This window comes from Drosophila miranda, chromosome 4 (genome assembly GCF_003369915.1).
Source record: "Drosophila miranda strain MSH22 chromosome 4, D.miranda_PacBio2.1, whole genome shotgun sequence".
NCBI lineage: Eukaryota > Metazoa > Arthropoda > Insecta > Diptera > Drosophilidae > Drosophila > Drosophila miranda.
Genome location: NC_046677.1, coordinates 22,071,659 through 22,096,735, shown reverse-complemented (window position 1 = coordinate 22,096,735; position 25,077 = coordinate 22,071,659). Strand labels below are relative to the sequence as shown.

General features: G+C 47.0%; 7 protein-coding genes across 11 annotated transcripts; 2 read left to right on the top strand and 5 right to left on the bottom strand.

Annotated features, from left to right (window-relative positions):
* Positions 1–484: 484 nt before the first annotated feature.
* Positions 485–6,651, bottom strand: LOC108161626 (ralBP1-associated Eps domain-containing protein 1). Of its 4 annotated transcripts, none has more exons than XM_017295924.2 (8): positions 6,443–6,651; positions 5,965–6,342; positions 5,501–5,899; positions 5,113–5,417; positions 4,214–5,055; positions 3,688–4,157; positions 2,583–2,672; positions 485–2,401 (listed from the first exon to the last, which is right to left on the bottom strand). In XM_017295924.2, the coding sequence occupies exons 2-8, from the start codon at positions 6,109–6,111 to the stop codon at positions 1,841–1,843; spliced, it is 2,814 nt and encodes a 937-aa protein (XP_017151413.1). In that variant the 5' UTR covers positions 6,112–6,342; positions 6,443–6,651; the 3' UTR covers positions 485–1,840. The 4 variants fall into 4 exon arrangements, with proteins under 4 accessions (XP_017151413.1, XP_017151412.1, XP_033248588.1 ...); XM_017295923.2 differs by having other exon boundaries at positions 5,965–6,339; XM_033392697.1 differs by having other exon boundaries at positions 5,965–6,651.
* A 131-nt stretch (positions 6,652–6,782) lies between these two features.
* On the top strand, positions 6,783–11,126 carry LOC108161627 (coiled-coil and C2 domain-containing protein 1-like). Of its 2 annotated transcripts, none has more exons than XM_017295927.2 (6): positions 6,783–7,078; positions 7,167–8,741; positions 8,800–9,231; positions 9,292–9,443; positions 10,400–10,490; positions 10,558–11,126. In XM_017295927.2, exons 1-6 carry the CDS (start codon positions 7,022–7,024, stop codon positions 10,681–10,683), a joined length of 2,433 nt encoding a protein of 810 aa, XP_017151416.1. In that variant the 5' UTR covers positions 6,783–7,021; the 3' UTR covers positions 10,684–11,126. The 2 variants fall into 2 exon arrangements, with proteins under 2 accessions (XP_017151416.1, XP_017151415.1); XM_017295926.2 differs by having other exon boundaries at positions 10,346–10,490.
* LOC108161628 (alpha-L-iduronidase) lies at positions 10,840–14,886 on the bottom strand. The gene is made up of 4 exons (XM_017295928.2): positions 12,753–14,886; positions 12,274–12,685; positions 11,257–12,215; positions 10,840–11,200 (listed from the first exon to the last, which is right to left on the bottom strand). Exons 1-4 carry the CDS (start codon positions 13,243–13,245, stop codon positions 11,121–11,123), a joined length of 1,944 nt encoding a protein of 647 aa, XP_017151417.1. The 5' UTR covers positions 13,246–14,886; the 3' UTR covers positions 10,840–11,120.
* A 316-nt stretch (positions 14,887–15,202) lies between these two features.
* LOC108161640 (gustatory and pheromone receptor 32a) lies at positions 15,203–17,255 on the top strand. Its single transcript, XM_017295942.2, has 4 exons — positions 15,203–16,551; positions 16,617–16,679; positions 16,840–16,929; positions 16,992–17,255. Exons 1-4 carry the CDS (start codon positions 15,433–15,435, stop codon positions 17,091–17,093), a joined length of 1,374 nt encoding a protein of 457 aa, XP_017151431.1. The 5' UTR covers positions 15,203–15,432; the 3' UTR covers positions 17,094–17,255.
* On the bottom strand, positions 17,097–21,503 carry LOC108161633 (manganese-transporting ATPase 13A1). The gene is made up of 7 exons (XM_017295934.2): positions 19,347–21,503; positions 18,390–19,293; positions 18,121–18,317; positions 17,924–18,066; positions 17,730–17,862; positions 17,522–17,665; positions 17,097–17,462 (listed from the first exon to the last, which is right to left on the bottom strand). The coding sequence occupies exons 1-7, from the start codon at positions 21,360–21,362 to the stop codon at positions 17,343–17,345; spliced, it is 3,657 nt and encodes a 1,218-aa protein (XP_017151423.1). The 5' UTR covers positions 21,363–21,503; the 3' UTR covers positions 17,097–17,342.
* A 274-nt stretch (positions 21,504–21,777) lies between these two features.
* Positions 21,778–22,993, bottom strand: LOC108161636. Its single transcript, XM_033392698.1, has 2 exons — positions 22,670–22,993; positions 21,778–22,601 (listed from the first exon to the last, which is right to left on the bottom strand). Exons 1-2 carry the CDS (start codon positions 22,834–22,836, stop codon positions 22,031–22,033), a joined length of 738 nt encoding a protein of 245 aa, XP_033248589.1. The 5' UTR covers positions 22,837–22,993; the 3' UTR covers positions 21,778–22,030.
* Positions 22,994–23,772: 779 nt separating this feature from the next.
* On the bottom strand, positions 23,773–25,043 carry LOC108161639 (exosome complex component CSL4). The gene is made up of 2 exons (XM_017295941.2): positions 24,821–25,043; positions 23,773–24,758 (listed from the first exon to the last, which is right to left on the bottom strand). The coding sequence occupies exons 1-2, from the start codon at positions 24,980–24,982 to the stop codon at positions 24,303–24,305; spliced, it is 618 nt and encodes a 205-aa protein (XP_017151430.1). The 5' UTR covers positions 24,983–25,043; the 3' UTR covers positions 23,773–24,302.
* Between the last annotated feature and the right edge of the window lie 34 nt (positions 25,044–25,077).

Sequence of the window (25,077 nt, the reverse complement as noted above, 5' to 3'; positions counted from 1 at the left end):
TTAAAATATACCGTCTGACCCTCAGAAATATACCGAAATATACAGTCTTTTGAAAAATATACCTTAAATATACTGACGAATTCAAGTTATATTTTACATATTTCTCGTTTTTCATATTCCGTGGAATATTACTAGCTATATAGAACATTTAGCCACGCCCACATAGTTTTATACGATTGATGAATCTATTTTCTACTTGATTGGCTTAATTTTAACTCTTGCTTTTATTGGATTTGTATATAACGTTGAAAATGAAATTTAATATATTGATGAAATTGACAAAATATACCATTATATACCGATATACCGTAAATATACCGTCGGTTCAATTTTGACCTCAAAGAATACCGAAAAGTATTAAAAATACCGTAAGCGGTCACCCTGATTGTGTGCAAATGAAGTCGATAGCGATGTTATCGCTTTTTAGGCCGGACTGCTCTGTCGAAGTATCGAACTTCGAAATTCAAATGATATACAATTTTTGTTTGCTCTTCTCGCACTTTTGCTTTTATTGCATTTTTTAGCTTTTTTAACACATAATACATTTATCTTTACTCACACAGATGTATATCAATCAAAACAATACACATTGATCACGCAGAAACGTAATAATATGTTTTCATAGTGTTTCAATATCACTTTTTTACTTCTTCAATTTCATTAGACTTTTTCTTTACGTTTTATGTTTTGTGTGTGTGTGTGTTTTGGGGTGGGGGTAAATGTTTAACAAGTTGAAGAAAACTCATACATCAAGTGGTTTAAGTATGCAAAAGAAATGATACATATGCTGGTATATATCTGATAAATTCGACATATTTAGTGGTCCGGTTTAAATTAAATTTCTCTCCTGTTTCAATCTTCTTTTCGTTTATAAAGAAATTTTGTTAAATGTACATAATATCAAGTTTTTTCTTGTGGTGTACACTATACATATAGAAAATATATAGTATATAATAGGTATATACTTTTTGTGTGGGGTAGGAGCTGCGCCTTCAAGGAAATGAAAATTTTTTCTGTTTCAGCTTTTTTTGCCCTTTTCTAATACTTAAACATTAAGCCAGGCTTTACTTTCCTTTCTTTTTTGATAGATAGGATTTTTAAGATTAAATATAGGTTCTTTCGTTTTTTTTTTCGTTTTGGATTTTTCTTTGTTAGTTTTCATTGCCGGAATGAATAAGAAATGGGGGAGGCATTGGAATTTCGAGGCGTTGATAAATAGCAAATTGGCAAAAGAAAAATGCAATTGCAAAAGGTTTGTAGCACGAAATATTACAGCTGGGCGTTGGACCACTTTGTGGCAGTTCATTATACACTAAGAGGGGGGTGAGATACGGATTTGGGTTCGGGTTCGAGGGCTGTGTGTGTGTGTCAACATTTACTTGTAACAATTAGGAGAACTGCATATGCATACACTCGTAGTACACATATACATACACTCTACATATATATGTATATATAAATCGATCTGCATAAATATCTATAGAGGCGGCATTATTGTTTTTGTTGATTTTCGCATGATTTGTTGAGATTTAACTAGCCTACAAATTAAACTAGCGACTTCTATGTAGCAGCACACAAACTTGGGAGTACTTTCTACTCCTCCATCCATCCATCCATTCCATTGGCCATCCATCGTCAACGAAACTGTGCAAACACTCCAGCATTCATGCCATGTCTGTTTGCACAGCTTTCTAGATTTGTTGCAACAGCGAAAAGAGAACCTTTTTGAATAGAAATGATTGAATGTCAGTGGGCGATACCGCGCGATAAACAAATTGTGCAGAATCAACACATAAAAGTGTGACAAATGATAATGAAAATAATGATTATCTGACGCTGTTTAGACATTTGTGTAACCGGCTGACCCAGAGGATCCCCCGGTGACATTCGCCGTAACCGGAGCCGAAGATATCGACGAGCTTGTTCGCCCAGTGGGACCCTCGGAACCACCATTCAGGCTCTCCAGCCTGAGGCGCATCTCCTCCTTGCGCGTCTGGACGCTCAGCAGCTCGTCACTGAGATCATTGCACAGGTGCAGCAGGGAGCTGTTCTGTTCGCGCAGTCGCTGCAGCAGCTCGGTGGTGCTCGTCTGGTTCTGCTTAAACGACACGTGACGCAGGCTGTCACTTATAGCCGTCACTCGCTTCTCAAAGGTTTCGGCGCTTGGCAGTTGAGAGACAGCTCCGCTCCCGACCAGGGCCGGGGCCGGTGGCGGCGGCTGTTGCGGCGGCGATTGTGAGTTCCGTGGCGTCTGCGGCTTGCGATAGACCTCAAAGGCTGATACCCGCTGCTGCGTTTGGGTCTGCTGCAGTGTAAGCCGTGTCGGAGGCACACCGCCAGGCGGTGGCTGGGCCGGCGGCAGCGAGTGCAGCTGCTGCTCGGCTACAGTTCCACTCTCCAGCTAGAAGTTAACCAAAGATTAGTACGATTCGATCAGGAGGAAATGGTTGTAGATTAATTGGTGGGTTTTTTGTTTTGGAATGTTTTTAGAAGCTACTGAATTTGGACACATAACACTAGTGGAGCTACAGCCAATTGGAGTGGAATGCTTTCAAACATTTAAGATTTGTTTATGGACTTACAACATTCGCGGCGCCACCTTCGTCGGCAAAGTGCGTGAAATCGGCAAAACCCGCTGAGGTTTGCATATCGAAGCTGGCTTGCGCAGTAATCTTAACAAAGAGTAGGGGTAGGGTGGGTTTCATATTTATATACACATAACATAACATATTATAGGTGGTAAATCTTTGAGGAATAAAGTTAGCAACAAACAACCACAGCAACTGGTAATCCCCGGCATGCCGAGGTCTCAAATACCCTTGCAAATACTCATGTATGGCTCCATAGTGAAGTGGAAAGTCTTGAGCATCTTTAAATTGATTAGACTTGTCCCGAAATTAACTTTTTAATCGCGAATTTATAGTCAGTGGTGCAGTCAGGCGTCTGATTACGGCGCCCTTATTTTGATCTAACCTACTCTCCGGACCTAACTCTCACGGTCTTTCCTGCTAATTCCAAGCCTCGTTTTCATAGGTATTGACACGGGCATTCAACTGAAATCGTCTTTAATCGATCTATGCCCTCAGCTTACTCATCTTGAACATATTTACACGCATAAGTCCTACTCATTTATAGATTTCTCATTTAATTATCTATATATCGAATCTATTGTGTACTGAACCTGTCTGTGAGATATGTATCTTTATTTTTATACTATCCCTGGTCTTGAAGCACTCATTTCTGGGAAAGCTAACTCTGAGAACCTCTCTCCGAAGTCTCTTCGTCATGCAGCCATTTATTGTATACAATTTTATAGTCCTCAAAATCATCTTCTTCAGCTGGATATTCGTTTAGTAATTCGCTTAAGTTAGCTTTTCTAAAACTTCTGAACACTCATTTTCTATCTCCCACTAACGCTTAAGCTTCCAGGAACTGATTCGTACATAGTCTTGAACATACAAACAATATATTATACTATACTCTCGAAACTTTAGTCTAACAACAGCCAAGGGGATCGATGGGGCTGTATACACATATTGCAAGGGTATGAAAGGATCATCAGTTGGATTTCAAAAATTCACAGATGAGAGAAAAAGGTACAGATAGAAATCATCGGTTGTCTGAAGATCTGTACAGCCTTGCAAAGGAAATAAAGATTTCTAATAAGCCTATGCACTGTTTACTCACCTCCGCCTGCTGTGCACCGCCCGTTGTGCCCATTTTGAACTTGTTCAAGTCCAAACTGCTGCTTCTCGCATGACGATGTGGCCTTGGTGGCGGCAATGGAGGCGGCTCCTTCTTGGACACGGCGACTGTCGTGGCAAAGACTGCCGTGGGCAGCGGATCCGAGGTCTCGCTGGGGCCAGTGGAACCAATGCTCGGCTCGCGTTGTGGTGGCGGTGGCAGCACACTGTTCTTGGCCGGCAGCTTCTTGGCCTGGGGACGCTGAATGGCACGCAGATCACTGCTCTCACGATGTGTGGCAGTGGCTCCTGTCGCTGCTGTAGCTGTGGCTGCTGTTGCTACTGCTGCTCCTGCTGTTGATTGATTGTTGACTGTGGTGGTCGACGTGATGGTCTTCGGACTCTCCTCGCGCAATACAACGACCCCATCCATATCGGACGACTGCTCGCCGGAGGAAGAGGCTATGGCAGTGCCTAAGGGAAAGTAATTTATTAGAGCTATTCGTTTCTTGTATTTCACTTCCTCTTACCTATGGGAGTCACACGCAGAGGCACGGGATGCAATATTTGCGGATTGGAGACCACATCCTGTGCAGTACGTTTCATATCAAACAAAACTGGCTTGAGGCCGGGACTAGAGACGGCTGGAACAGCCGCAGCAGCAGCACCAGCAACAGCAGTACCAGCAACCGCACCAGCGGCCGTAGCCGAAGTCGAAGCAGCAACTCCAGTCGTGGATTGAGCTGGTGCCGCACTCGTTGTGGGAGATTCACTAAACTTTGTCCACTGATTGGAGGCATTACTCGAATCGGGAGCATTTCCCGTTGACGACACTGTACCGCCCACGACCCTTTCGTGATTGGGGGAATTCGAAATGCTACGATTCTTATTCAGCGACGTTGTGGTGGGTGTCGCCTCGCGTCTCGAACTGTTGCTGGCCTGGGACGAGGTGGAGATGGTGCTCAGATTCATGATATTCTTGTCGTTCGGCGGCACAGTGGGACGCGGTTTGCTGGTGCCCGCCGAGCTGCCTCCGCTGAGATTGACACCAATGATTGTATTATCCGTCTGCTCGTCCTCGTCGTCATCGTTCAAATGCAGGAGATCAGCCTCGGGGGGCTCTTGAGGTAACGACGACGACGAGGAGGAGGTCACTCCACCGCTGCCCCCAACCGCTTTCGTCTGCAGCACATTCGGATGCAGACAGTGGGGAAGGCTGGTGGGCAGCGGTATATTGTTGCGTCGCAGCACCACCAGATGCATGGCAGCCGTGAATTCAGAGAGACTCAACGCCCCATCGCGTGTCACGTCGCACAGCTGCCAAATGTGACGCAGCTCCTCCACGGGTATGCGGCTTTTCTCAAAGAAAACCCTACAGAAGATCAAATTAAAAGATATCTCTAGCCAAAAATAGCTCTTGAGCACTCACCGCGCTGCCTGGCCGGAGAGCAAGCCATGGGGATCACGTTGGACTGTTTTGAACTGCTTATTGTAGTATTCCCTTTGCTCTGCGGTGATCTGATAGACGGCCACCAGCTCGTTCTCGTTGTCATCGTCATCGCTGCTGTGGCGATCGGAGGATTCCTCCTCTGTGCCCAGCAGCTGGCGGTGCTCGTCGCCCAGGAGCCCTTGCCAGAGGGGATCCTGAGCCCAGGGTCGCTCCGCCACGCTATTGGTGGGCGTGGGGCTATCGCTGTTCGTGCTCCAGGCCTCTGGAGAGCCGCCACGTCGACGCTGCGCATAGATAAGGGAGAGGGAACACGGGACAGGGGACAATGTTAAGCCTATTTGCATATATGCCATGATAAGATACGCACCCCGACATTCTCTCGACTGCTGCTGCTGACAACGCCACTGCCATCTGTGCGCTGTCCCGCCGCCTCTTCAATGGACTCGTTCTGCTCCACCTCTGAGTCGGTGCTGGGCACATCCGAGGTGTCCTGCAGCTGATCCTGCTGCGAGTTGCGACGCAACGAGTTCCGCCGATCTGTGGGCGGTGGCGGTGGCAGGGCCCCCAGTCCGTTCTCTGTGGCCACTGACGCTGCTGACAACTCCTTCCAGCTAAAATGTGGCAATGGCAATGGGCACGTGGCGAATATCAGCTCCTGACGCAGCGGCATCGCTGCCTGGTGGGCGGCAATCAGCTTGAGGCATGAATAGAACTGGGCGCGTGAGATGTGCAACGCTGTCGAGGGAATCCCTGCCAGTCCGGTGATCTGCCGGAGATACGAGATTCACTAATTAGCTGTGTCACGATCGGAGGGTCGGGAATTGGACCTACCTCAATCAGCTTTGCGCTGGCAATGTCCGACGATCGAAAGAGCTCCGTTGCCTTGAGCATTGGCACCATGCCCGTCTTTTCTACATCGCAGCAATGAAAGAGTTCACTGTAGAAACGTGTCTCGGGCTCGGTAAGCGTTACGTCCATGCCGCCTACTTGTTGCTCTTGCTCTTGCTGCTGCTGTTGTTGCCAAGCCGAGTGTTAAGCTAGCCACGCCCCGTTCCGTTCCTTGGAACTCTGTGCCTGTGATCTATTTGTTTATTTCCACGCCTAAACCAAACAGACTGTCGGTGGTCTTACGGCCCCTTGTCCCCTTCGTGACGAAGTCTCTCCTCTCTCGTTGTTGTTAAACTGCTGCTGTTGCTGTTGCTGCTGCTGCTGATGGCCCACACAGCGACAGAGTTGGAGGAGGTGGGAAAAAAAAAGTAGGCAAATAAGACCACGACAGCTCCACTTGCAATGGTTTTGCTAGCCTTACAAAGCCACCACAGCCGGGTTTGAGCTGGCGGGGATTAAAGCATGCCTTGCCACTTGTTAAGGGGCTACACCAGTTAGCTTAAGCTGCTCAATTTTCCAATCAATATAACTTTTTGGTCTAATTTTTTCGCAAAATGTTTCGCACTGTGTGTGCGCTGACTTTCGATAGATGGTGCGATGTTTTTTTTATCGATTAATCAGCTGGCGAGCAGCCCTGCTTGTAAGTGTGTACGCAGCCCTGAAACAAGACAAGTGAGAAGGTGGCGCAAGGTTTTTGCCGCTCTTGAATGTCGGATTTCATTGGTGCACTTCAAGAAATTTCCAAATTAAACGTTCAAGAATGTTCTAGAAAAAAGTATTCAATAAAAATTAACTTATAGTTCAAAAATAATTCAATATAGCTGCTATATAGCCCTGGACAAGTTACGTCGCTCAGGCTTTGACCAGCTCTTCCTTGCGTCACCTTCATTGCTTCCCGTTAGCGATTCTGTTATTGTTGTCTGAGAGCAGCTGCAACGCAATAAAACGGATTTGGAATAGAAGTGTCTGTATTAATTTTATAGGTTTAAACTAGTCAAAGATGTTTGCCAAGCGGAAGCCAGAGCCTGCCAAGCGACGACAGCACAATTTGGCCCAGGTAAATGGTTGAACTAGTCAACTAGATCTGCTTATTTATTTATTATGAGTCATCGCTTCTTCATTCCCCCTACACTCTCACGCGACAGTTTGGCTTGACGGAAATTCCAGATGATTTCGATCCCACCTCTGGCTATGGGGATGACGATGGCGGGGATAGCGACCTGGAGGCAGAGCTGGCCGCCCTTGCCAGTGGAGGCGGCCAGAGGCCAAAGGCGAAGCCGAAGCCAAAGCTAATGCCCACCAGTGATTTGGACAAAATGATTGCCGACAGCTTGCGTGATGTCAGCGATGATGACGACGATGAAAATCTGGAAAATGACTCTGACCTGTTGGGCGAACTGCATGGCATTGGGGGCTTGGAGGAACAACCGGAGGCAGAGGAAGCTGCAGCTGAACCGGCTGCTAGCGAGGAGGAACCTGTGCAGACGTTCCTGCCCACCACCACAGTGGATACTCTGGGCATAATCAAGCAGAGATTGGAAATATACAAGCAGGCGGAGGCGAATGCCAAGGCGTCGGGTGATTCTGGAAAGGCGCGTCGCTTTGGTCGGGGTCTCAAAACCTTGCAGGATCTGCATAAGCAGGCGGCTGCTGGAAAGACCATCAATGTGGATGATATCCCTCCTGAAGTAAGTGTGAAACCAGCTGGTGATCCGTTACCAGCTGCAGACGAATCTCCGGCTCCATCCACTCCAGTGACGCAGCCCACACGTGTGGCTCCTGCTCCGCCCACTCCTACTTCACCGCCGGCTGCAACTCCTCCTCCGGCGCCTGCCGCGCCACCAAATCCACTTGTGGCCCAAATGCGCAGCCGTCAGAGCGAATACAAAGCTGCGGCCCTGCAACACAAGCGCAGTGGCGACACAGCCAATGCCCTGCAGTTCCTAAAGGTCGTGAAGCAGTTCGATGTGGTCGTCAAGATGTGCGAGGATGGTCAGGAAGTGGATCTCAGTGACATGCCCCCTCCTCCCTCCGAGTTTCTTGAGTTCCTAGCCAAGATGAAAGGTGAAGCCGCCCCAGAAGTGGTCACAGCTCCTGAGCCGACACCCGCTCCAGCTCCAGCTACCCCACCTGCTGCTGCTGCTGCAGCATCCATGCTGGAGGCACTGCAGCAGCGCTTGGAAAAGTATAAGTCTGTAGAGGCGGCGGCCAAGGCTGAGGAAAACACCGGCAAGGCACGACGCTTTGGACGTATTGTAAAGCAGTACGAAGATGCCATAAAACAGTACAAGGCTGGGAAACCTGTGGCTTACGATGAGCTGCCTGTGCCTCCAGGTTTCGGACCCTTGCCCTCGACAGAGCCTGCTCCAGCAGCCACTCCATCACTGCCCACATCTCCGCCAGCTACGGCTAGCACTTCTGCGGGAGAAACTCCATCTGGGAGCAGTGCGGCCACGCCAACGGTCCCACGAAAGGCGGCACCTTCGCCACCGCAGCCGACAGAGCTGACGACACGCGTCACTGGCAATCACCAGAAGAGCAACCTGGCCGAGCAACAGATGAAGCTGCTGCTCGAGCGCCAAAAGGAGTTCAAGGTGGCCGCCATCGAAGCCAAGAAGGCGGGAGAAATTGATCAGGCCAAGGAGTACCTCAAGATCTACAAGGGATTCGATTCGCTTCTCAATGCGGCCAGCAGCGGACTACCCGTAGACCTCAGTACGGTTAGTTTTATGGGATTTATATCAAAAAGATATCAGTTTAACATGCAATCCTTTTCAGCTGCCCGTACCGCCCTCTCAGCGTGATAACTTGGAGGCCTCCTTTGCCATTGTTTCGGCAGAGGAATGCGATCCCAGCGATGACATCTGTGAGATCGGTGTACGCATGGAGGAGCAGCTAGCCAAGCAGCTGATGATGTGTAAGAATACGCGAGACCATCACAAGGCCATGGGCGATGTGGCCGGCATGAATCGCTTCGAAAATCTGGCCCTGACTGTCCAAAAGGACCTGGATCTGGTGCGCTACTCCAAGCGAAAGGGCCAGCCACTGCCAAAGTTCCACTACGAAAAGCGTAACTTTAATATTGTCCACTGCAACACGGATCTGACAGACAACGAGCTGGAAATTGTTGTGGCCCGTGGAATCAACTATAATGTTCCCAATCCCAAGGAAGTGGACACCTATGTTCGAGTAGAGTTTCCACTCCTCAACGTAAGCAAATACAAGTACAATTTGAATGTCTTCCCCTAACGCAATTGTGTACCCTTCCAGGATGAATCTTTCAAGACAAAAACCAATGTGATCAAGGACACAAACAGCCCCGACTACGACGAACGCTTTAAGGTGGACATTCAGCGCAGCAATCGCCAGTTCCAGCGAATCTTTAAGCGGCACGGTGTCAAGTTAGAGATCTATTCCAGAGGGTGAGTGGGTGAATCTTAGCACAATTCTTTAATCCGTACTAAGGCGCTTTCCATGCATTTTTTTCGCGACTAACAGAAGTGGTATATGGTTTAACTAATTAGTTATTGTTTTAGAGCATTTGAAGATTGAGCATTTCGCCATTTCGATACTCTTAAAAACTTTTCCCATTCACAAATCCCTTTCACATGGTTCCACTTATTAAGTCACTTTTCGCCACGTTTCGACTTCAACGATATATATTCACATAAAACATGTACTATGGTTGCTAAAATTATAATGGGAACTTCGCAGAGATGAAAATTTTACTACCCATATGGGTACCTATGAGTCCCTAAGACTCACAAAAGGAAGCAGTTCTACTTTGGAGTGATTCCGGTAACTTTTTAAAGCATGTGAAGTATTGCATTCTCAAAAAGATTCAATCATCCAATGTTCATAGACTCTTAAAGTCGGTATTCCCTTAGACAGGTATTCATAACATTCCAAAAAGATTATTATTTAATTTCCCATTTGAAACGTATTTAGAAATTCGCTAAATTAGTTTAGATTGAAAGAAATTGTTTATTTTATATATATTTCTTTATTATTTGGCTTAGTAATATTTGTTTGCCTACAAATTATGAAATATTTGATTTGATTCCCTCCCGTAATCAGTATAAATTCTTTAGATCACTGTATTTCGGTCACGGCTTCAGCACCACACATAGATACATATATCTCACAGTAGTATATGATTATTCATATGCATTATCCATTGAATTCACTTGATTTCCCATGTGGAATGGTTTTAATAAAATATTCTCAAAATTGTTTACGCCTCAATTCCCAACAAAAAACAAACACCACACTATGAACTCATCTCAAAATGCCACGCGCTAAATAAATCGTAACCAAATAATAGCTGCAGCATAGATTGTTGTGGACTAAGTCGTAAACTGCCCCTATGTTGTTTCAGAGGATTCCTGCGATCTGACACACTGATCGGCACCGTCAATGTGAAGCTGCAGCCACTGGAGACTAAGTGTGATATACACGACACGTACGATGTGAGTCAACCTAACACCATGTGGCACCAGCAGCTTTTATAACTTGGTTCTCTTTTATCTCGCACAGCTGATGGATGGCCGCAAGCAGGTCGGAGGCAAGCTGGAGGTGAAAGTGCGTGTCCGCAATCCCATCCTGACGAAGCAAATCGAACACATCAACGAAAAGTGGCTGGTCCTAGATGCCGAGGGCTGAACTGGATTTAGAGACTTATGTAGTTTTTTGCTTTAAGCAAACAAAAAGTATATTGTTTAAAAGAGAACAGGGATTCTACTCGTTTATGCTGTTAAGTGCCTGATCCTCTCTCTTTCTCTCTGTAAATACCCCGCCCAGGCAGAGAATGCATAATGGTTACGCTTTTGGCCGATTCCCTGCACAGGATGTGGGCATTTTATGCATTACGAACACAACACAGATTATGTACTATACACTAAATATTGTATATGATATATATATGTATATGGGTGGCTTTAAGGCTGAGGCGCATGTCCAGAAGTTTTGTGCCCAATGAAGTCAGTTCCAGTTCCATTCCAAGAGAGACAGATAGAGGGATGGCGCCTGGCCGTAGCCTGATTATGTTTTTGTCATTTACTTTTGTCTAAATATGTGTGCGATAAACTGTTTTTCTTGAATTACAACTCCAGATATTCGACTATTTGTGAGAAGGGACTGGTCTCATTGAACACATCCACACCGCGGACTTTGTAGAAACCTGCAAGAAGACAAGGAATTAAAAATCTCTCTCTCTATTAAGGAGCCTTCACTAACCATTCACTGATCCCGTCTGGCCGTTGGGTGCATACTGAAACGATGGATAGGGCAAGTGCCAGTCCCGGGATATCATTAGCCAGTCGGCGGCAGAACCCTGGCCCCCACGCTGCTTGAACCACACCTCGTAGCTCTTTAGACATTGCATGGACTTGGGATGCTCGCGCCAGCTGATGAACACCTCGCGGTGCGTGACCTCCACAATAGACAGCTGCTGCGGTCGCTTTAGTTTCGGCCACGAGGCGGAGCACACGCGCAACAGCATCGCCCAGGGCAGGGGTATGCTGGCCGAATTGATGACCAGCTCGCTGTTGTACTGCCAGATGGGACCCGTTTCGTAGAGCCGTGGTGTCTGCGCCCGGCGCATGGCCTCGCGCAGAGTGGCATTGGGATATGCTGGACTGCCTGCCTGGGTCCACAGATAGTATGGATCCGTGTTGTGCGGCATCAGGAGCTCGGTGATGAATGCCGACTCGTTGGCTATGGACATGTTTAGCGTGTACTTGTGATGGAAGGCCGTGATCTTTGGTACTGCCTCCTCGGGACTGAGGAAAATGGTGGCCATGTACTGGCCCGGTCCGCCCATGCCGCCGGAGACGGTGCGCCAGACCTGTACACTGTGCTTGGTGTCCATGTTTACCAGCTCCATGTCGGCAGCGCGGCTTCCCAACTTGGCCAGCATCCCCAGGGCAGCGTACACCGGCTTCTGTATGAACTGAGAGTGCGGTGGATTTGTTTCGTTCATCCGGAAGTGGGCCAAAAGAGTGCGCTGTGTGAACTCGTGCGGATGATAGCTGAGGAAGGCATTGTCATGGCTAATGGACTCCAGACGGCTCAGCGGACCGCCGGATAGCTTGGCATGCCAATGCTGCATCACCGTGGACATCAAAGTCACTCCGTACCGCACATCCGCCTGGAACTCGCGCGGTGTGCTCCACCCAGCCACAGGATCAGCTTCACTGTGGGAGGATGAAGATTTGTAGCTTACTCTTTACCGCACTCTTTGGATCTACTTACTCATTGGCCACCGGCAGTTGCTTGAGATTGGGATACTCCTTGTAGATCTTCGCCAGCAAAGACAGCGAAGCATTCACAACTTCCACGGCACTTCCGTTGAGTCCCTTGCGGTGAAAGGTCAGCACATCGATGGGACAGTGGACCATACGTTGATTGCACAGCTGCAGCAGCTTCCAGCAACGTGGGTGACTGTTGAGGTTCTTAAACAGGCCTGCAGGGCCCCTCAGAGCCCGGTACATGGGCAGATTCGTGTGGGAATGGGCACCACCCGCCTTGCTGAGACCTCGTCGAACGGCTTGCACATACTCCAAGTAGTAGTCCAGTGTTAGGTTGAGCGTGTTGTAGCCACGCAGATCTGGCTCGTTCCAGGTCTCGTAGCGCCAGTTGGTCATCCGGGCAGAGCCATGTCGTACTGCAGAAGGAAAGGTCAGAAGGATTGAGCTTCGGCGGCATGGTTTCCTGGGTCGACACACACTCACCTATCTGATGATTGAGGGTAGTCTTCACGAAGTGGTCCCAGAAGAAGGAGATCTGCTGTGGATTCTCCGTGAATACCTGCCCCGGATTCCCCATGAACTCAAGAACCGGCGACAGGCGCAGCTCCTCGTGCAGAAAGTCAATAAAGTTGTCGAACTTACCAAAGTCGTACTGTGGCACACCGCTCATGTCGTACTGCAGGAACTGCACCAGCTCCAGCAGCCAGTGGATGCGTATGTGGGTCACAGCGCCCACCGGCAGGGCTGCAATCTGCCGGAGGTTCATTTGCAGCTCAGGGGCGCTCAGGGCGGCGCTAATCCCCTTGTGATCTATGTCACCGGCTGGACAGAAGCCCACGCCCGTCCAGAAGTGCGACAACGGATGGTAGACCACATCCCCACTGGTGTAGTGGGCGTGGACGCGTCTGGCCAGGGTAGCCGTCAAGAAGAGCAGCAGCCCCCAGAGGAGCACCGGCGTCGTTGGCGGTGGCAACATTTCGAATGATTAGCCGGACCTTTCTCTCCGAGATTAAATCCGCTTTTGTTTTTGTCTTCGATTTGTCCGATGCCGAATGCTGATAAGAGCCGCCCCTCGCACGATGTGTCGTTTGTCTGTATCTGTTGCCCGCCGTGCTGGGCAGGGCCGTGCAGGGCTTAGAAGAGCCCTCACCGTGTCGTGACGTCACAGAAGCTGCTGTGGAGCAACAGCGTGCCAGTTTATCCACTCTCGCTCTCTCTCTCTATCTCTCTCTATGTCTATAAGTATGTCTCTGCTTTGTCTGCCTGATATCTCCCCCAAACGGTGAAGCAAAGAAATGACAAAAACATTCAGGGGAGGCTTTCAGCAAGGACCGAAGCTCTTGATACCCTTGCAGAAGAATAATTCTATGGCAGATCTTAATCAAACTTGGATGAACTACGGGGAATCACATGAGATGGTTGGGTTCTGAGTCTTAAAACCCTTTTAGAACGAACGTTCCAAAGACTGATCTATTATATGGTCATCCAATCTTTATAAAACTGAAACTAAAGATGTTTTTATGCTGCTGGAAAATTTTCAGCATCTGATGATTATATCACTCTTGAGTAGTAATAAATGTAAAATCTCGATTCATAATCGTTTCTATAAAAGTAATCCGATTTTGTGTGTTATAGTTGGTATCTAATTGGTATTCTTCCGATGAAATAGTAATTGTATTTTGATCTTGATGAACTGCAATCTATAACATTTTTGGATATATTGATGCGATCTTATTAGTTGCCAGTTGTATACATACATACTATAGTAGTAACAGTAGTATAAAAAGGTTCAATCTCTGTATAGTTTTTTATAAGAACAGACAGAAGGATGAACGCACATGGCTATATCGATTATGCTTAATAATGATGACTTCGAAATCGTTTCCATCCTATCCAAACTGTGGTATTACCTTTGACGAGGGTATACAAAAAGCAGTCACAGAAAACCTGGAGAGGGGACACATTGAATTGCAATCCCTCATTAGGGGTGGAAAAATGTGAGAGGCCGGTTGTCGGTATATCTATATATGTATATGTATATAGAACTCTTACATATGCTTGGTGTGCGTGGGTGTGGGTGCTGGTCGCGTGCCTGTATTGGGGGAGTAAAAGGTGTGACGAAGATAATATTCCACGCATCTCAGCGATAATATAGCAATAACATTCTCATAACAGAGAACATAACACCCTCACATCCGAGGGTGGACTGGACCCGACTGGTATACAAATGATTGTTTCCCCCCAACGAAATGACTGTCCGATTTGTGGGTCTTGGTTGTGGGATTAAAAGGAATTAAAGTAAATACAATAAGAATAGCAGAGGGATTTGGTCACGAAAATTAATTGGTGGTGGTATCTGAAAAATGGATTGTTGGAAAGAAAATAGCAAATATTAAGAACCTTATAAGCCTATTGTCTGTTTTTGATAATTATTATAATAAAACTTTATGGAAATGGTATTTCTGAAGCTTAAATGAATGATGTTTATATTAAACCGTCATTTATTTAATGAACCATGAACATTTCTTTGCTGTTGAGAGATTACACCGACTTATGAGGAATGGGTTAGGTACTTTCGATAAACGAGTTTTATTCAGAATATCTTTATTCTTGTAATTATAAGATATTCTTTTCGATTTTCATTAAAATTTTCGGAATTCGGAACAATTTTATGAGTTCAAACATTTTTTAAAAAACCATAAACGTTTCCTACTATTTTTAATAGTTTTAATAATAATTAAAAGACTTTCACTTCAAAAATAAACGAGTATGTGATACATTTTTAGCTATAATTTATTTAAATAAAATACATCTTTGTTCCATTACTATGAGTCTCCAGATTGGATTTGCCGCTTAGTTTTCTCAACTGAAAGACTCATGGAGTGGTTCCGTTCTATACCTCAACCAATGAATGCTTATATTATTGACTTGGGAGTGTATTCAAAAGCATTATCTATTATTCGCTGATGGGATAATTGATTTTTAGCTCCACTCTGTCGGCAAATATTCAATATTCCACAATGAAAACCAATTACTCTAATGGCCACTGAAGTCAGACGAATGATAACTAGGTCCCTGGCCATTGGCCATTTAATCAGATAAGTCTGGCCCCAGTTAGCCATATCCTCCAGCCGGGTGGTGTCGTGTCAGTGCCTTGTTGGCGATGTCACCGAACACTTGGGTAATTGAAATGCCGACACAGAAAGCGCGTTTGCATCCGTATCCACGTCGGATATCGCCGTATCGGACTCCCTCAGTGAATAGGTATGCCTTCAGTCATGAGACGCCACCACCACCACCGCCGCCTCCGAGGACTCTGGAGCATCCCGTCTTCGAGGACATCCGAACGATAATGTCCGTGCTGAAGGCCAGTGGGCTAATGCCAATCTACGAGCAGCTCTCCAGCCACGAAGTGGGGCCACCCACCAAGACCAACGAGTTCTACTCGTTCTTTGTGCGGGGCGTGGTCCACGCCCTGACCATCTTCAATGTGTACAGCCTCTTCACGCCCAGCTCGGCGCAGCTCTTCTACTCCTACCGCGAGACGGACAATGTGAATCAGTGGATCGAGCTGCTGCTCTGCATCCTCACCTACACGCTGACAGTGTTCGTGTGTGCGCGCAACACCAAGAACATCCTGCGGATTATGAACGAGATCCTTCAGCTGGACGATGAAGTGCGCCGCCAGTTTGGGGCCAATTTGAGCCAAAACTTTGGCTTCTCGGTGAAATATCTCTTCGGCATTGCCGCCTGTCAGACGTACATCATTGTGCTGAAGATCTATGCGGTGGATGGCGTAATCACGCCCACATCCTACGTACTACTGGCCTTCTATGCCGTACAGAATGGTCTGACAGCCACGTACATTGTATTTGCCTCGGCTCTGCTGCGCATCGTGTACATTCGATTCCACTTTATAAATCAGCTCCTGAATGGCTACACCTATGCCCAGCAGCAGCGGAAAAAGGGCGGCCATAGACGACAGGCGGCAGGGGCTACACTCATGGAGAACTTCCCCGAGGACTCGTTGTTCATATATCGCATGCACAACAAATTGTTGCGCATCTACAAGGGCATCAACGATTGCTGCAACCTAATTCTGGTCTCCTTCCTGGGCTACTCCTTCTACACGGTCACCACGAACTGTTACAATCTGTTTGTCCAGATCACAGCCAAGGGAATGGTCTCATCGAATATTCTTCAATGGTGTTTTGCCTGGCTGTGCATGCATGTTTCCCTGCTGGCCTTGCTGTCTCGCAGTTGTGGTCTAACCACCAGAGAGGTGGGCCCCAATCTCAATCAGGGATAACTGATATACTAATGATTTCTGTGTGGGTTTATTTCCAGGCCAATGCCACATCCCAAATCCTAGCCAGGGTCTATGCCAAGAGCAAGGAGTATCAGAATATTGTGAGTTCTTAAAGGAAAAATCTATGAAAATTATTTTACGAACTCGAATTGGCTTTCAAGCGCTCTCTTCTGGCTTTTCAATAAAGTTTTAAGAGAGACTGAGCTAGCTCAAAATTCTGCCTAAAATTTGTATTTATATTGTGTTTGGTCTCTTCTGTAGATTGATAAATTTCTAACCAAAAGCATAAAGCAGGAAGTACAATTCACGGCCTATGGATTCTTTGCCATAGACAATTCCACACTCTTCAAGGTGACTATTGTCTGTGCGTAACAGGTGTTCAAATAAATGACTAAAAACATGTTCAATCTTAGATCTTTTCGGCTGTGACCACTTATTTGGTCATCTTGATACAGTTCAAACAGCTGGAGGACTCTAAAGTGGAGGACACCATACAGGACAAACAACAGACTTGAATATAAATTATACTTGTCCTCTTAAATGTATTTGCTTTACAAATATTACGACAATTTTGCTAATTGCATCAAAGTAATAAAATAAGGACCAAACTTGGCCGCTAATACAATCCAAATTATTTTTAGAATTTAAGAAACCGACGCCTGGCTTTAAAGATATAATGAAACGAAGAAATTTTTCATTGATCTGTGGAACGTAAGATTTTGTGGGGTTTGCCACTTTTGTCTAGTACTTAAATCTAAATGGTCCTAACAGTTCAACACTTTGGACTTGCCACGTGTCTCCCCGAACAGCCATGAGCAAATGCGATCCAACAGAAAGGCACCAATGATGTCCGCCACCAGGACAACGAGCAATACGCAACGGAACTATAAAGGGAAAATTAATGTATAGTCTCGCATAATGGCTTGCAAATGCATATACGTACATTTGTGGGGAAATCAATAATTTCGAAAAATTCCGTCAGATCGGGCACCAGGCCCGTGGATAGCAGCAGCACCAACGCGGCTGAGGCGCCAATGGCATACATCAGCATGAGATTGGAGCGCAGACTCTCCATGAAGGGATGCCCCTTTTAATTAAATATAGGATTATATTATATAGTTCCTTTCGGCAGGGATTGGTCTAGTTCCTACCTTATAGTTGACTGCAATGGTGGCCACCTGCAGTGATATGCTAATAATGTAGACCGTGCTGCTAACAATGTTTGGATCGTATTTGGTCTTCTCCTCGGCATCCATGTCAATATACAGCTTAACTTTGCCCACTCTAGGAAAAGAAAGAAAAGAGTTAGTACCAATATAGAGGAGTATTATAGTAGTAGACCCACCTTGGCGGTGCCAATTTGGTGGCTTCATTGGTCAAGTAATAGAGCGTGCCAAAATGCACTGCAAATTGCGAGAGGATCGTAGAAATTGTATAGAAATTGAAGATGTTTGGCAGTGGTGCGACCTTCGACAGAGTTTTCAGTGGCTGCAAATAGAATTGTGAGTACAGTGAGCCATAGACCTGTTATAATTTCTAGACCTTGGATCGAGTAATAAACAGAAAACAGGCCGCGATGAAGATGCCCTGCATGGTTGCCTGAGTATCGCTGAATTTGATGCCATCAATATACAGCACGGATTGGCAGTAGGCCTGAATGAGGGCATTCAGAGCGAGGATCTTGAACATCTGCAGTGTGGTGACCAGAGTGCAGCGTCCCTGCTTGATTATGTGATTGACTGAGACGGAAAATATAGAAAAAGGAAGATCAGAAATGCATCAAAAGGCTGAGAAATCCCAGGGCTACCCACCACACATGATCGAGGACGATTTGCTGGTGAACGGCGCCGCAATTGAGGCATCACCCAGCTTAACCATCGTCTGCTCTTCCATGTCGCGCAGAGCACTCTGCAGGCGAGCTTGCGACTGATTAAGGTGCTCCTGTCGCCGGCGCATGGCACGCTCTCGCGGGCTCAACTGTTGGTTGGCAGTGTTGGCAGCGGCGGCCGTGGTTGCAGCCGCTGCTGCGGTGGCCAGCTGCTGTTCCTCTTCGGTGCGCTTGCACTTCGTGGGCGCGCTGGTAAGCAGAGAGACGCCCACATTGGCGTGCTTCAAGGCCCCCACATCGTTGGTGCCGTCGCCGCACATGAGCGTGCAGAAGCCCAACTGTTTTAGCGTGGTGATCACAAACTCCTTCTGCTTGGGTGCAAAGCGTGCACAAACTGTCACGTGGGGCAGCAGCTGACGCATATACTGGGGTTGGTTGTGCTGCAGATGGAGCAGTCCCTCGCCAGTAATACACAGATCGTGCGTGGCAAGCATGAGAGATATGCTCTTGCTGCGCTCGTCCATTTTATACGACTGCTCTCCATCGACGGATATCCAGTTCCAAGTGTTTCGCTTTGACGGTTCGGGCGGGGTCAGGATGAGCAGCTTCTTGCGTGTGAATCGCAGCTCTTTGGCCACATGGCAGGCAGTCAGCGGACTGTCGCCTGTGATCATAACCACTTTGTGGGAGGATTGAATGAGCTCCTTGATCGCAGTCTTGGAGTCGGGTTTCATGGGGCACGAGATGATCACGAAGCCGGCAAAGGTTAGATCGCATTCCACTTCATCGCGCTTCAGTTCGCGTATTTTCTGAGTTCCCAGGCTGCCAAACTCCTTGATGCCCAGAGCCAGAACACGGGCGCCACGACGAGCATACTCGAGATAAATCTTTTTACAAGAAGGTTAATGTTCGCCTAATTTTCTTTTAATTGTGCACTCACCTTCTCATAGTCCGACGGCACTTCCCGCAACATCTTCTGAATGACTTCGGGTGCTCCCTTGACGGCTCCAATGTGCTTCACTTCGTTGGAGTAGGGCACCAGGTAGCCAGCGAGGACCGACATGCGCTTCAGGGCCGATGAAAAGTGATAACGTTGAATGATCTTCAACGGCTTCATCTGCGTCCGCTTCGGTATGACACTGTCCATCTTGGTGAGATTCCAATCGACAGCTGCCAAGGTGGCCTTCTCGAGGGGATCGCCCACCAGCCCGTCGTCCAGCAGGGCCAGCGAGTGGCAGCAGGCCAGGACCTGAACAGTGTTCGACTCTGCCTGCTCGATGGGCACACAACTCCCATTCGGTGTCAGCCCCGCAATGCCCTCCACCATGAGGTTATCCGTAGTCAGTGTTCCCGTCTTGTCGAAGCAGCAGATCTGAACCTTTCCAGCGAACGGAATGCGGAAGGGTTCCGTACAGAATACAAACAATTTGGTCAACTGGATTAGCGATGTATTCACAGCCAGGGTGAGCTCAATGGGGAGATCGGGCGGTATGATGGCCGTCAGAATTAGAGTGCACTCGAGGAAGAGCTTGTAGCGGTTGCGCTCCAGATCCTCGCTGCCCTTTACCCACACATAGGAGGCTGCGGCCACAGCAAATACCATGAGGAAGGCAATAAACGCAAAAGTCTCCTTGTTATTCTCCGTGGCGCGATTGGCACCGAACAGAATCGTGCGCAAGAGTTTACCCTGCGATGTGTTGAATCCCGTGCGGATCACATAGCCAATGCAGCCGCCATCCGGGGCACGCAGCGATTCCTTGGTGGGGGCCGTGTGCTGCACCACTTTGGTGCCACCAAAGAGCACAAACAGCTTTCCATCACCGTCCACATCCAGTTCGGTATCCAGGTTGTCCAAAGACTCCAACGATTCCTTCATCAGCGGCACCGATTCGCCCGTCAGCATCGATTCATCTACAATACATGTGCCGCGCAGTATAACCAGGTCACAGGGTACAATGTTATCGTTCTGGGAGCGGGTCACGGACACTAGATCTCCAGGAAGCAGCTCGTCCGAGCCAATGTGGCGCCACTTGTTCTGACGAAAGGCATAGATCAGGTACGGTTTGTTACCCATTTTACGGATCTCGGACATGTTCCTCAGCTGCTGCTTCACAATGGTGCACTCGAAGGCAATCAACATGAAGAGCGTGAACAGTGAGTAGTACCAGTAGTCGTCCATGCACCACAGTCCCACCGAAAACACTTGGAACACAAAGAACGGTGCAGTGGCCCGCTCAAGGAAGAGTTCGTGGAACTCTGGTACCACCATATCCATCTCGTTATTTCCATACGTGGAAGTTGCCTTCTTCACAGCCTCTTCTGACTCTAGTCCTCGAGAGGCGGCATAGTTTCTCAAGAGTCCGTTCACGGGAAACTCGACGGCGCGAAAGTTTTTCCTATCGTCGTTCCACACATATTTTGTCTTCTGAAATACCAGAAAATACTGCGTTGAACCATCCTCCAATTTGGCGGAGCGTATCGGAACTATCTTTGAGTTGCCATTGTTCGCTGTGGGCACCACCTTGGCCAGGACATTCAGGGCCGGTCGCTTCGCTTTGCGGCAGGTAAGAAAGGCCAGGACATGAACGCTCCAGTAGCAGAAGAGTAATGTGAGAATGTGTAGAAATGCTATGGCCAGAACGGCTATGAAGCCAATGTCATTCCAGGCAATGGTCGAGTCCGTTGTCCGGTTTTCCGACGAGATCAACTCTTGAGTGGTGGGAACATCCGCGCCCTCGCCGCCGTACATGTAGATGCATAGGTATAAGGCAGTCAGGTATAGCGGGACAAAGGGCAATACCACGCCGCTCAGTGGCGTTGGCATGCGCACGTGCAGGGTCACATATTTCACCAGATCGTCCAGGTTGCCGGCCGTCGTCGCCCCGTTTTTAGATAGCCTTTGGTTTGGGTCGGTGTCGCCGGCAGCGCCTTCGATGGTTTCTTCTCTCGTACTCATGGGTTTATCCTGGTTCTTTCAGTCTCCAAATGTGTGTTTTCTTACAAATTAAATACGATTCTTTACAGATTACTAAAGTTTCATAGCGGCAAAAAAAAATGTGAAAAAAAGAAGCAACGTCGTCGAACGAAGAAAACTGTGTATCAGCTGATCCTATCGATGTGTATCGATATATTGCAGCGGTCTATGTCGTTTGCCAGCACTGTAGTTGGTTAAACCGCCAATTTTTTGTTTATAGTTTTCGTTTTATTTTTAACATTAAAGAAACTATAATAGCGGTTTGGAGATGGAAGCGTCTGTGGCTGCGCTGGCTGTGTCTCCTGTATGCGGAATCTACCTTTTGGAACCGGCTGGGCCCCAGTACTTGTCCGCGTCAAGCAGATCAGGAAGACGCTGACCAAGAAAACGATTTTTAATTATAGGTGGTTAAATGTTTGTTTATTATTACGTTTTGCCCTGCATAATTTTGACTAGGTTTTATCTAATATATTTAGTGATTATACAATATTGATGTTCCCAAGATATTGAAACCCACTTGTCTTTTAGTTTAATTCAAGTTTAAATTTGTAGAGATATGAAAATAGGAAACACCAGTTTTGCACAGGCTCAGACACACACGCATAAAAAGGGATATACATATGTATAATATTGTGATGATGTGGGGATAATCATTCATCCAGAGTATCCATAGGAGACTTCATGGACGGGTCAGTGGGTTTGCCGGCCGCCGCAAAGGCCATCTGTATGTCTGTTTGGGACTCGCGCTTGGGAGTGACCCGCTTGTGTTCATTAGTGAAGCTCACACTGATGCGTCCACTGCCACGTACGGTGGTCATCGGGGGACGAGTCAGTGGAGTGGACAGGCGAGCGGCAGCTGTCGGGGCCGGTTGTTGCTGATAGGGGGCGTGTAATGGGGGACTGACAGATTTCGTGGATGTCTCCTTTCGCACATCCACCACAAGTGCCTCACGTCGGGCATTATCCTGGAACTGCTTGACGCGATCCCTCATTTCTGTTTCGCGCTTGATTTCCTTCGAGATTTCGGCGCGACGCTTGTTCTCGTATCGTTCCATGGCCTGCTGATCGCGCTGCTTGTTGCGCTCTACAATGAGATCGGCGATTTCCAGGCGCTTCTTCAAGAGTGCCTCCTTGTCAAGCTTCTGAAACATCTCTGGCCAAACGCCCTTCTCCTTCTTTACCAGCACGATGCGGGCCTCGTTCTTGAAGATGCGGCAAAAACTGAACGAATGTTATCATATCATTACTCACGGAGGAATATATGTGTGTATAGAAGGTATGATAATAACCTGGCCATCTCGTCGATCTCTTGGGCCAGATGACGCTCAAAGAATATGGGCGGATTATTGAACTTCAAGTACTGGGGCAGAAGGACAACGTCCGGCTTCCGTGTCACCAGACGATTAAGTTCAATTGAAATTTTGATGTCGTCCTCGGTCTGCGATATCTGCACCATGATGAGTTTCGCTTCCGTTGCCGGTATGCTGTTGTCCTCGCGAGTTATTTCCGACTGAGCAATCGCCCGGTGCTCAAACTTATGTTATAGGCTTCTCGGAATTTGTGAGACCAGCTCAAGCTGACAACTGCGACAGGGCCAACACTACAACTACAATACAATGTTCACTTGGAGTGCATATTGGTTCGATTTACTTTAATTTGAATATTAACCAGTCTTCGAATAGCCAAGCCGGCCGCGTGGCCTATCGACCAAACAACGATTGGCCATACACATCCATCCATCCATCCCCCATGCTTGGGATTGGGACTCGACCGGGACTTCACTCCTTCACTCCCAGACACACACCTGTAACATTTTATGCATTTGCATTTTTGGCAAGACAAGATAACGTGGCCTAGTCCAGGAGCTGCCTGCCTGCCTGCTATGCTCCTACTCCTCTGATTGAATTAGTCGCAGCTCCAACACGCGAAGCGAATTCCTATTTGCATAGCACATGCCACTCAATAACAGTTTCCCTCGACATTGATTGGCAACGGGTTAGTGTTTTATGGAGCCCATGCGATGCTATGACGCGTACATATATTACCATTTATTTGACTTATTTGATTTCCTCGATAATTTGGTTTGTGAATTAGAGGAAACTTTTATATGAACGACAAATGTTTTGACTTGTTCTATAACTGGCGTTGTATTTGCGACGCAATATTCTTTATACATATATGAAAAATGTAATATAAGATCAGTAGACCACCAGATTGTTATTCCACATGTCCTGCCTGTAGCTTTCCTGAGTCTAAATCTACTGATTTTTATGGATGAGCTGACCCTTAAATTACTTGAGGATAAATTGTTTGATTCTTGCAGGAGATGCTCTACGCTCAGAAGGGGAAATAATAGATCGCAAAGGTGGCAGTACATTAAAAAAACATTAAATCACACCTAAAATGTTTATATTTACATATTCAATATTATAAGATCAATTGATAAACTCAATTGGCTTTCATGTTCCTGGGTTCATCGCTTCCCAATCAAATAAATATGTACAACAATGCATTTAAATTGACATGAGAACCGTGGCAACCAGCCAAGATTAGTTACGAGAACTAACGACGTAGCTATGGTAACTTAAGGTTCATTCACTTCTTTCCCTTCTGAAGGGGGAATTTTGACGATGCGATCGCACCAATCAGATGATTAGGCTGAGGAATGCCTTGGATAGGAATGTTTTAAGTTAAGAAAATCCAATGGAATTGAATCCAATGGATGCTATCAATTTGTATGCTTTTGTCTGGTTATATAGAAAATTTTAATATGTTCCTATAAATACTAATTATTATAGAACATGTAACTATGGAAATAGAATGAACGTACAGCCGCAATCTAAGGCAACGTTACAGAATTAATTAGTGACTAACCGAGAATTATTAATGATTTTTTTTAGATGTTACATAAATTACTGGGCATTATTTGATTATATTTATTGAACTTTCAGGCAGGACTTTTGCCACTTTGCGGGGCTCCTTAATGGTAGTCAGTGGACACTGCATCTCGCTCCAGCCCACCGGCACCATAGGCACTCGGGTTTTACTGGCATCGCTGGCATAGGCTACGACCACACCGAGCTCTGTTTCGGCAGTGGTTAGGAGAAATGATTGTTCCATTTGATTGATGACGCGGGCCAGTATCACATCGCCAGGCTTGAACGACTTGTATATGTCGACACGATCCTTTTCTGTTTCCCGCACGTCCTCCTTCCGCAGCAGCCCGCGATAGCTGCTCTCCAGCAAGACGTTTCGCACGCAGAATATGGCACACTTGGCGAACTTTGGTGTTGTGACCAGAACACGGGCTGTGACGACGTCCCCGGTGGCCGGAATGGTCAGGTGGAAGCCTGGCTTGTGAACACTTACAACCTGACACTGCAAAGAGGCAATTGGTTGCTTCAATTTATTGCGGCAGGTCGTCCCTCAGGCCAACTTACGTTTTCTCCAGATTCTTCAATGTTCACGACCCCCGATTTGGAGGCGTAGATGTAGCCGTTCTGTTCGTATGTGCCTATGCCCAAAACAACATTGTCTTCTACTCGGCACAAGCGTTCTCCTGGCAAGCACACAACTGTATTTTCATCTCCTTCTGAGCTCATTTTTTCAATTTGTTGTCAAAATGGCACATGTGTGCACAGAATATCTATAGGTAATATCGGAATGTTCGGAATGTTTTTCGATGTTTTGAGAACAA